Below are 12,173 nucleotides of genomic sequence, written 5' to 3' on the forward strand. Positions count from 1 at the left end.
ACTGCCGATCTGTATTCATCACCACATCCACAACTCACATCAAACCCACAAATTAGCACCACACCGTTAACCAATCCATCCCACCGCTGTCTTCTCTTTCTTTCTTCCCCCCCAAATTATTATTGAGTGTAAACATGTGAATTGTGATGATTAGAGAAATAAACAGACAGGAGGCTGGGCTCTGACCAAGGGTTCTGTTTTAATGAAGCTTCATGTTGGAGACACTTTGCACCATCGTTAGATGGAGACTGTGCTACAAGAGAAGAGATTCATTCGGACACGTTACAGTACCAGCGCCGAGCAGCGGTTCAAACTTAAAATAAACTATAAATTATATACAGATCAGCACCGCAGAGCCCACCGCCCCGCCCTCAGTAGAAGCAGACAGTGTGAAGGAAGGTCCGGCCGCTCTTCTCCTCTAGCTCCTGGATAAGCTCATCGATCTCATTTTCCATGTCTTCAGTCCGCTGGATCTAAACACAAGCAACACGGCAAAAAGGTCAACGTTGAACAGTAGGACCATGAAAGGACAGAGGCGAAGGAAGACGAAGTGGGAATAGTACGGAAGGGGGAGAACGAGAAGGAAGTGAAAGAGAGAGGGATGAGGAGCACAGTAGATTGCTCTTGCTCCCCAAGCGTTACAATGGCAAGTGGTTTACTGGCTGACCTCTGCTCCAATTGATTCAACTGGAGGTTGGTTACAAAGGGAATCTCACGAGTTGAGCAACTAAAAAACCAATCTGGACTCTTCTTTTAGCGGGGGGGGGGGGGGGGGAAAGAAGAGAGAGAGAGAGAGAGAGAGAGAATCTATAAACTAAACCACAATTTAAATATTTCCATCAATATTTCATCCACTTTCCCAGCTCCAGTTGAGGGAGGGGTCAGCCTTGCGCCTAGTTCTGACCTCGCGTGAACCATAATCATTGGGAGAGTTCAACTGGGGGAGAGTTCAACAGGGGCAGGTCCAGAGGCTGGGCTCTGGAGCCCTAGCGCAAAACCAGCACTGCACGGAGCGGTTTCAGAGAGTTTTCCCCTTGTTGGGAGTTAGCCCACTGCCTGACTCACGTCCCCCATTTTATTTCACGATCTGTACTAAGGTCGGGACTAAGGCCCTGACGCCTGTTTCTCAAAGCCTTCCCTTTCCTCTTAATTCCCTCCTTCCCATAAGACTTCAACACTATAGAAACTTGCAACATTTAAACAATTTAGAGGGTCACAAGGTTCTGGATTCAAGTCCCACTGAGTTAAGCACAAAAATCATCGAAAAAGTGTTTACTTATTTTTCATTCTAAAAAGAGAGAAAACCAGTTATTCAAACATCAAAAATAGGGAAAATGCTAGAATCTATTAAGGATGTGTTAATGGAATACTTAGAATATCAATTAATTAGGCAGCATCTACAGATTTATGAAAGGCAGGCTATGTTTGACAAATCTTGACATTTTTGCAATTGTAACTAGCTGATTAGACAAGGAAAAGCAAGAGTAGATATGAAGCACTGGATTTTCAAAAGCTATTAATAAGTCGGCAATCCTGCATGAGGTTATCATATGAAAATTGGCTCATGGGACTAGGGTTAAGGAAAAACTACAGTAACCAAACAGTAGGGATAACAGGCCATTTCCAAAGTGGGCAGGCTCTATCAAAGTGTACTGTAAATGTCACCACTTTAGGTCTCAGGTCTTTACAATCTAAAACTTAATCCCCTCATCTGAGTGTATTGTATCCAAGTTTGTGATTATTCTGTCAGTAAGCTGCAAGAAGGATGCTAAAAGGCTGGAAAGGAATATGGACAAGAACACGGAAGGTAGAATGTGTGGGGATGTATAAAGTTATCTACTTTGGAAGGAAAAAAATTGGAAAAGCAGTTTTTTAAATGCAACCATTGGGAATATTAGAGAAACCTAGGTGTCCTTGTATATTAATTAAAGCAGATTAAAAAATAAAAGTGAACATTTAACTGCAATTGTATAGCATCTTGGGGAGACCATATCTGTGGGTGCTGTGTATTGCTTTAGTCTCTTTACATAAGGAAGGATATGCTGGTTTCGGAAGGAGTGCAGCCAGGATTCACTTGACCGATTCCCAGGATGAGGAAATGGCCATTAAAAGGTGAGATCAAGTAGACAGACCACATTCTCTTAAATTTTTCGAATGGGAGATTATCCCGTTGAAAAATAAAAATAAAAGCATTGATAGGATAGGTACAGGAAGGATGGTTCCCTGGACTACAGAGACTAGAACAAAGGGTTAGAGTCACAGAATAAGAGGATTTGCTGTTTAACAGGCTTCACTCAGGGACCTTTGGAATTGTCTACCAAAGAACTGTGTATGCTCAGTGGTTGAGTATGTTCAAGACAGAGACGGATAGATTTTTGGATACAAAGATAAAAAGGATATATCGTGTGGGAGGGGAGATCAATTACGGTCGTCTTGAACAGTTAAGCAGGCTCAAATACAAAAAAAAAGGGACAAAGAGTCATCATCCATTTGTGTTCATATTTCCATTCTAGTAGCAGACTTGCACTCAACGATTTTGCTAAATATACTTTGGTTCAATATCTCCCAATAGGAACGGAATTCCAAGAGACCCTGAAACCCAGCAGTGTTCACTTCATGGTGGGTTTTATGGTTAGGTGTCAAATTGACAGTGCAGGAGTTTTAGATAATCAGCTTCAAAGTAATAGTGACAAGATATGACCTAAAAGTGAGCAGACAATGAGCTTAACTGGGAATACTGGTTAATTTTTAGCAATGAAATAGCATTTCATCACTTTGTCCTCCCAAGCACATTTTACCCAAGTACAGATGTATTTGGTTACTGCACTGCATGGATATCAATTGGTAACTGGATACTTTCTATGAATTTTGCTACTTGGTAAGTATCCTAGTGTTCCACAAGATACTCAGCATGAAACTCTAGGACACTTTTCACACTGTCCAAGATTTTGGACCTTTGGGATTAACATTCCCACACTATGAATATAAACCAAACCAGTTGCAGCCTTACATTAAATATCACTATAGAAGCCATTTAGTTTCTTGTTATACAGGAAATATAGAATAGTAATAGTTGTCCAGATTAGGTAGCGTAAGTGAAAAGAGAGACAACATTCTCAGAAGAATAGTTACTTCAGAAAAAAAACTGAGTAATTGCAATATTTTGGCACCAACAGCTTATCAGCTTTACCCCAAAGAATCTTCAGAAATCAAACTTGCATGCTTTAATCCAATTTTGCCAAGGATACAGCTGCAGTAAAAGTGGCATTGGTGTAACAAGCTTGGAGCATCGCATAGAAGATCCTAGCACTGGGCATTCTGAAAGACTTCATTATTGTTCTATCAAAAAATGGCTCAACTTCTATTGATTGCTCCTCACTTGAACCACAGTCACCTCCTGTAGAACACATGCCAAATTGGTAAACTTACCAGTGTCAACATGTTGCAAAACATGTACCATATTCATTAGTCCATCACGTGAAAGTAACTATGTAAAATTCTTACAAAAATGTCAAAATTGCAATGTGAATAAAATGTGTTAAGTGTTCAGTAAAACAGATAAATTCACCTGCTAACATTTGGCTGGATTACAGGAGATCGCATTTGGATTCATTGAGAGATGTTATTCTGTGCTGTGCACTGTTTGATATCCTTTCCCAGTCCTCCCAATACACAAAAGGTGCAACACTTACACATTGGCACAGTTCACAAATGAGGAAAGCTCCGATTGTGGCTTCTTCATGATTATCCTGAATGTCCACGTTTATGACATGCACTGACTGGAATGTCTCCTGTTCTCTCGAATTCAGATCTGGGAAATCATAATACGGGGGCATCAGCAAACCACGTTTCATAAGCAGCAAGGTCAAAGGCTTGGCGAACACAAGGGATGGCCATTTTACCTTCAAGCACCTGATCGTATACCCGTTCCTCACAGGTCACTATTAGATCAAACTGGTCTTTGCAGGTCTGGAAACGTTCTGGTCGAGATTTTATCCGCTTGTTTCTGTCCAACATGTGAAGAATTCCGTTCTGTGTATATCTGCACTGAGGTCAAGGAACGTAATGTACACATGAAGTAAACTGTAAACGTGCATAGGATTTGGATTTTCCAAAGCTTATATGCTAGACCCAGTTAAGATAATCTCTAATTTACATACTCAGATTACAAATCCAGGCAGAATACAGGGGAATAAAAAAAACTTAACGTAGGTGTTGCTGGAGAGAACAGTATTTATTTGTCTCTATTTGCTCTTGTGACTTGCTGAGTAATTTCAGGGGCAGTTAAGGGTTAACCACCAATAATTACCAAGAATTTGGAACCTATATAAACCAGACTGGGCACAGTTGGCAGATTTCCTCATCCAAGAAAAAGAACGAGTGAACAAAAGCTCTCCATGTTCTTTAGGGAATACAATTTGTCGTCTTTATTTGCTCTGGCTTACATATGACTCTATATACCAGTAATGTCATCACTAAAATGGCCTAGCAAGCCACTCAGTTGTATTAAACTGCCACAAGGACTTAAAGGAATGGCACCAGTGACTCCTAAACTCCCAGAATGCAGTTCAAAAGGAGCAGTCCATCACTGGCTTTTCCAGGAAAAGAGAGTTGGGCAATAAATATTAGCCTATCTAGCAACACTCACATTTTATGAACAAATAAAACAAAATGATATATTGTTACAACAATCAATGATTGTTTTGTGGTCATCTTTAAGGCTAACTTTCAATTCTGGATTTATTAATTTCAATTGTTGTGGGATCTGAACCCATGTCCATTGAACATTGGCCTGGATCACCAATCCAGTGAGATGACCTCCCATCAATTTCTCCCATTTGACTGTTTCCTTCAAATTTACTTGTTCCTTGTATGGTAATATGCAGAAAGCCCTCTTAAAAACTAAAACAGCTTTCACAAGACTCTAGTTTAAGTTATGAAACCTGCAGTGTTTGGTCCTGATGACTTTAGTATCAGCATAGTGAAATAGCTCAGCCCAAACAGGAATGACGATGAATTGTGTTTTATCATCGCAATCATCTAATGTTTATGCAGTGAAGAAGGTCTTTACAACTGCTGAGAGAAAAACTGTTTTCCAGCCGAAAGAGTTTACATTAAAAGAAAATCCAATCTTATTTAAACTAAAAGCAACATTCTGTTCAAACAAGAAGCTTCTTCCCCAGTTTTCAGGCTACAATATGCATCTCAGTCATCACAAACAGCAATAACACTGTCTGGAAAGTTGCAATCAGATGGGTTACAGCATGAATGGTTTGATGGCTGCAGTGAACAAGGTTTTATAAAGCCCAACAAGGTAAATGATTACTAGATCAATACAACAGCAACAAAACCCATTCAATAACAAGCTTCCTTTGGTATTGAACTAAAGGTCAGTCATATGGTCATTATGTAGACAAGATCTCACCCCACAGCAGCAAGTAGCTCAGACCGCTTGGTGCTTTCAGTTTGTCGAGAGCCTTGTTTCCATTGAGATTTCAGCTCTCCTCCAAAGTCCTTCAATGAAGATTTGGCAGAGTGAATATCCTATTAACCATCATATTCACTGGACATCTGCCACCTAACTGCTATCAAAAAACCCTGCTACTTTAATCATTTGCAAAAACAGAGCACCAATAATAACCAACCACTCAGGTGAGTGAGAGTATGCATTTGACTTGGAAACATATCTTGACTGTCTGAATAGTTTGTTTTCTCTCTCCCTAAAATGAGGGGGCAAGTTTAAAGATATGCACACCAGTGATCAGCTCACTAACTGTAACCCATAAAGAAAATCCCCAACCTCAAAAGTTAGCTGAAAAATGCGAACACTACATTCATGTAAACAAAATGGCTTGCTCCATCTCACTAGAATTTGCTGTTTAATCACAGAATTCCGAAGCTGACAGGTTTTCCTCAGTATTACCGCACATAGTAATCAATGGAAATAAATTTAAACCTCAAATGTTTCAGAACGGGAGCTGTCTAGCTTTTAAGGTTAGAGTAGGATGCTGATGATCCAATTATCCACTACACAGTCAGTTATAAGTCACCAGGAATTTGGAATACAGAAATGCTTTAAAATCAATCTTACAAATAAGGTTATGGAAAGGTGGCTGTCAAGATAAAATTAGGTAGACTACCTCCCAAAATAAAAAGAGCTGCATGAGCAAATTCTGCAAGGATTATGTTGAATTCGTGCAAAATAGTCTGTTACATTTGGTGAACTCAGGGAAGTCTGACTATCCGAACCAAAGATTCAACCAGCTGAGACACAAAAAACCCTGGTTCGTGAACTGTGCTAAGGATTGTCTTGAGTTGCTTTGGAAGTACCCCATAGGTGAAAAGATACATACCCCAATCTCAGAAAAATAATGTCAGAGCAAATTAATTTTGGACACAAAGTCAAGTTGTGTCTCTCAAGATCAAAAATGACCCAAAAAAAACCTGAGGTTTTGCACAAACACTGAATTGTATCTCTATCAAGCAATGTGACATTAAAATGCTGTGAATTTTATTTCGAATTGGTCACTGTGCTTTGACTGCTACAGTATGTGTACGTATCAAACCCCAGTAGAGATGAGGAAATTGTTTAGCCTGATTGATTCTTGAATGCAGAAATCTGACTCCATAGAATGCTACCCGTTCAGTTTTTCCTCCACAATGATTTGTTAAATTGTTTGTGGTAATTAGCTTTTAAATTTCTTACAACTTAGCACTGGAACTAAATGGTATTAACATTTAATGGCAATTCTGGTACATTTTAATTTGCTCCAACCTTCTCTGAAATAATGAGAAATCTGGATGAGAGGGAGAGAAGACAGCAATTGTCAGCTTCAGTTGGAGATAACGGGTACTTAAAATAATATTTTTACATATATCACTTTTCATAGCTTCAGGACAACCCCAAATGAATTACTTTTGAAGACTGGTCATCTTTATGTAGGGAAACACTACAGTAAATCACTTATTTTGGAATAGACCAACTCAGTATCTGTATTCGGTACCAAAGATTATGGTATCCACCAATATTCATCTCCTATTCGAAGCTTTAGCCTCAGCTAGCTTGTTGAGGGGTGGTAGTGATGATCAGCCCACCTTATAAGGAATTACTGCTGAATATTCCAGAACATACTGCCATGAGCACAATCATGTCCGATCAAATAGTTGGATGTCACTATCCACCTGTCTCCAGTTAAAGTTAGTCCACAGCTTGGAGGGAAGAAAGGTTTATTAAAGCAGTGGGTAACTTGAACCACAGCAGTGAAGGCAGAGGTTTGATTTATGGGCCATTAACTAATACAAATTATGTGCAGAAGTACCATAGCTAGTCTTTTGGTGATTGTAACAGTGCAGTGGTTGTGTTTTGTTTCAAAAGGGAAAAAAAGAGAAGAGAGGGGGAAAAACAGAGGGAAGAGAAAACAGACAAAGCTTTCAATCCCAATTCTTTTCTATATTAAACAAGAAAATGTGGGCATGTGCAGACTGGACTGTGCCTGGCCAGGCCCATCTGTTTCACCCCAACTCTATTGCACATTGACAGTTATTATTCAGTGCCAGACAAAAAAAGTCACTGAACGGGATAGATAGCCAAACTGTAATGGAAGAAACCTGGCCTAGTAATGAAGGGCAGGGAGAGAAAACAACACCAAAAGGCAATTTGAAAGTCAAAGACTACAATGTGGCTTATTCAGAGGTTGGTCCATGAAAATAGGCAAGTAAAACGTTGGTAAATGAAGGTAAATCAAACAACAGGTGTCCCTTAGACATGTGGAAAATACCTCAAGTGTGGAGGAAGGAACCGATAAATGAAAATCAAAAGATACATTACGAAACAGGGTGTTTAGTAATTTGAAGAAAGATTAGATGGATGTGCATTACTGTTGTTTGAATGCTGTCCAATAGCAATTGTGTTTATAATGTGTGGTGTATTGAGAGCAGTTGACTTTTTAAACCTCAAGATCATTCCATTCCTTCTCCAGGATATATGTCGTTCTCCGTTAATGTGATGGTTTACAACTCTGCATTGTAGAAAAATCGTGCTTTAGAAACAGCACTTAAAGTGTTGGCAATTTAATCACGTTACAGCCAACACACATTTTAAAAGTTCATGCTTTAGAAACAGTGTCCCAAATTCGTCAATCATGTTACAGCAAATTCAGGTTTAACGAAACGCATTATAGCAGAACAACCTGTACTAGTACAGGTAAAATTAATTACAAATGGATCAAGATTCAAGGCTGAATCTTGGAATTGCTAGAAATTTAGCGTTGTCTGGAAATGTTAATAGAGCAAAACAAAAGCAAATGCCAATTCAGAATGTTTGTAATGACACCGCCAAAAACATTTTGCTAAGCACAAAGATTTATTATAAATATACAAGCCACTGTGGACTTTTTACATCAATGTTCTGAGGATGTTCTTTAAATAAATCACCCTAGATTAATTCAGCAATTATATCCACAATTGTTCTGTTTACATTTAGTTGAACACATACCTGCACCCAGCACAGAAAGGCAGGGTCCATAATCTGTTGCTGAAATATTTGATGAGTAATACTTGCTTTCCATCTTGAACACATCAAATAGAACAGGCCACTTGATCCCTGGTATCTTCAGGTGCAAGTTATGCTGAAGCTAACTTGGAGGCATCAAAATATTTTGCACTTTAATAAATTATTTTAACAATCAAGACATTGAGGGGGTGGAAGTTATGGAGACATCCAAATATAGAAGGAAAACTGTGGTTGAGCATTTAAAGCACAGATTTGTGGATCATCTTGGGAAATGAGCATGGCTTCAACCTTTCTTAGTCACTTCCAGACTTCATGTAGAACACAAGACTGACCAATAGCTAAGCATGTCAAAATGGAGAGAGAGATTTTGCTTTTACTGATTGACATTGGCACAGGATCTTTCCAAAACCCACACCATACATTCAAGAAACTTATACAACTATACCTACTTGAACAATTGACTGCACCACTTTAGTCATCAAGCCTCCAAGTTTTTCTAATGAATATTCAAGTTGCAGTTAAAAATAATTTGCTAAAAGCACAATAGGTGTGGCAGCATTGTTAGACAGAAATGGACTTCTGAATAAGTCATATATAATACATTAATGCTGGTTCTCCCTTTCCACAAATTCTGACACTTCAAAAGTTTGTTTCTGACTCACCAGATGTTGCCAGAGCCAGTGAGTGTGAATGTTTATAGCACTTTGTTTTATCACAGGTGTTGAATAATGGATTCACGTGGAGATTAGGGAGCATTTTGAGCAGGGAATGTCAGCCATGAAATATACAAGATTAGATTTGGAAGGCCAAGGGGTCCTCTCATTTCAAGTCGTGTATTTGCAGCAAGCAGTCTAGATGGTTGAAGGAGTAGTGCTCCAAAAACTAGAGATTTCAAATAAATCTGTTGGACTATAACCCTGGTGTCATGAAACCTCTGAGCTAGTCTAACATCGGCACCTCCACATCAACACTACACATACACGGGAAAACTACAGCTTGTTGAAGACCATCCGTACTCACTACTTTTTTTTCTCAAGATGATCCTTGGAAAGGATTCTATTTTAGTGGAGAATTTTTGCACATGATGTTTAGTTACTAATAATTTTTCACATTAGTTCCTGTGTATGAAAGCAGTGGCAACGTGGCAGAGAGCCCAATTACACTGTGAAAAGGTACAAATGGTCTGTTAGGATTATTCTCTCATCATTGCTTGGCTAGAGAAACTGTAAACAAAATTCTTAATTTCTGCTGATATTCCCTTTCATGTCTGCACCACTTACTCCAGGCAGGGTAAAACACCTGGAGCCAAAATGGATATTCCTGATCTAAATCCACTGCTGCACCCACAAGGAGATTACTTTACATTGTGCACAGACAGACAGAACAGGTAGTCCATTAAAACAGATGACCTTTTCTCCAATCTGAGTAGAAATAATCAGATCGAATTCCACTCCATCATAGCTGCAAACCACCAGAACAGAAAAAATATGGATCTAGATGTTCACATTCTAGTAGAAGCTTGGTGCTGTATTACATGGCTTACAGGACAAGAGGCCATTCAGCCTATCAAATCCTGTCACTTCTTTCAAAATGCTGTCCAATTAGACCCTCTTCATTATGTCCATGTTACTGCATTTTCACTTATGTGTCAAATTCCCTTTACTTTCAAACTGCTTCCATATCTTAACTAATCATTGCATTAAGAAAACCCATATTATCCCTAGTTTTTTTGGTCACTTAAAATCTCTCAATTGATGTTTTACCCTTCAGCCTTGGGATACTATTCCTCTTTATCTAAACCCTTCAAGATTTTAAGCAGCGCTATCAAAAGTTTCCTCTTCAATTTCTCTGTTCTCAAGGAGAATGAACCCGCTTTGCCATAGTTTCATCCATTTAACTCAGTTATGGAAACACTTCCTCATCAGCCAATCTCTAAAAGGTGGTGCTGGCCTTGTGTATTGTCTCTGGACTAGTAATCCAGAGATAATGTTCTGGAGATCCAGGTTTGAATCCTATGGTGGGAATTTGAAATAAATATTTAATGACTACCATGAAGTCATCTGGTTCAGTAATAATCTTTAGGGAACAAAACTACCAGCCTTCAGACTCAGCAACGTAATGACTCTTCATTGCCTTCTGAAAAGATTTGAGAAGTTATTCAACAGTATCAACTAGTGGAAAGGACTGGACAGACCACCTGTCACTTTACAACAAATACAGCCTTGTCGATACTGCGTACTGGGGGCTAGTGTCAAAACAGAGCTCTCTTTCGCATATCAACAGGGAGAAAGCGAGGACTGCAGATCAGAGTAGAGAGCGTGGTGCTGGAAAAGCACAGCAGCTCAGGCAGCATCCGATGAGCAGGAGAATCGATGTTTCGGGCATAAGCCCTTCATCAGGAATCATTCCTGATAAAGGGCTTATGCCAGAAATGTCGATTCTACTGCTCCTTGGATGCTGCCTGAGCTGCTGTGCTTTTCCAGCACCACACAATCTTAATCAAACAACAGCCTGATATAAATCATAGAATTATACTTTACAGACAGTATTTCAGGCACCACCACCCTGGGTACATCCTGTCTCACTGGCAGGACAGACCCAGCAGAAGCAGTGGAACAATGGTATAGAGTTGGAAAGGAGCTAATCAAGGAGTCCTCAACATTGACTCAATTAAGTCTCATGGCATGGCAAGAAAACTTCCCAATTAAGTTTCAATAGCTGAGCTCAATGCTACACAACATTTGAAGGAAACACTGGATTCAGTAAAGTCACAGAATGTACTGGGTGGGAAAATCCTCACAGAGCTGGCTCTGTGGCAGGTGGTGAGGGAACCAAACAGAAAAATGTACTTTATTTCATCTTCACCAATCTGCCTGCTGCAGGTGCATCTGTCCTTTTCTATAATGGTATAGTGTGACTACTGCAGAGTCCTTGGAGACAAAGCCCCACTTCACTTTGAGAATACCCTTCATTGTGTTGTGAGGCACTACCAGTGTTAAGTGGGATAGTCTTTGAACACATTTAGCAACTCAAGTCTGAGCATCTAAGGCAGTGTAGGCCATCAGCAACAGCAACAAATTATTTGAAACCTCATAGCTCAGCACATCCACATTTTTTGCCATCAAGCCAAGGGATCAATCCTGCTTCAAAGAAGAATTCAGAAGGGCATGCTAGGAAGTGTCAGTCAGGTATAAAAAAATGTGGTGTCAATCTACAAAGCCACAACATTAGCCAAATAGCACAGCAGCAAATTTTAGAACAAAGTGATTCTACAACCTATGGATAAGACCGAAGCTCTGCAGTCCTTCCATATCCAGTTGGGAATCGAGGTGGATAATTAACTCAGAGGAGGGAAGAGGCTCCACAAACCACCTCATCCTCAAGGGAAAGCTCAGCACATCAGTGAAAAAGATATAGCTGAAGCATTCACAACAATCTTCTGCCAGATTTACCGAATGGACAATCCAAATTTGTTCTCCTCCACAAGTCCCCAGCCAATTTGATTAATTTTGTGATATCAAGAAAAACAGTTGGAGACACCAGATATAGAAAGGCTTTGGACCTCATTAACATTCCAGCAATAGTACTGAAGACTTGTGCACCAGAACTTGGTGCTCCCCTACCCAAGCTGCTAGAGTACAGCTTCAACACTAGCATCTAC

The 12,173-nt window shown here is 39.6% G+C and overlaps 1 protein-coding gene across 2 annotated transcripts in view; it reads right to left on the bottom strand.

Annotated features, from left to right (window-relative positions):
- Positions 1 to 180: 180 nt before the first annotated feature.
- Positions 181 to 12,173, bottom strand: part of ssu72 (SSU72 homolog, RNA polymerase II CTD phosphatase) — a 93,588-nt gene continuing 81,595 nt past the window's right edge. The window contains exons 3-5 of one of the 2 annotated variants that reach the window (XM_043675800.2): positions 3,903 to 4,042; positions 3,693 to 3,811; positions 181 to 473 (exon numbers count right to left, since the gene is read on the bottom strand). In XM_043675800.2, the coding sequence (XP_043531735.1) occupies positions 372 to 473; positions 3,693 to 3,811; positions 3,903 to 4,042 (361 nt within the window). In that variant the 3' untranslated portion in view covers positions 181 to 371. Of the gene's footprint in view, positions 474 to 3,568; positions 3,812 to 3,902; positions 4,043 to 12,173 lie in introns of both variants that reach the window. The other variant, XM_087980466.1, reaches the window with a different exon arrangement.

The sequence above is a fragment of the Chiloscyllium plagiosum genome, unplaced genomic scaffold, assembly GCF_037043375.1.
Source record: "Chiloscyllium plagiosum isolate Xiang-an unplaced genomic scaffold, Cpla_swu_hap1 HiC_scaffold_37, whole genome shotgun sequence".
NCBI classification, from domain to species: Eukaryota; Metazoa; Chordata; class Chondrichthyes; order Orectolobiformes; family Hemiscylliidae; genus Chiloscyllium; species Chiloscyllium plagiosum.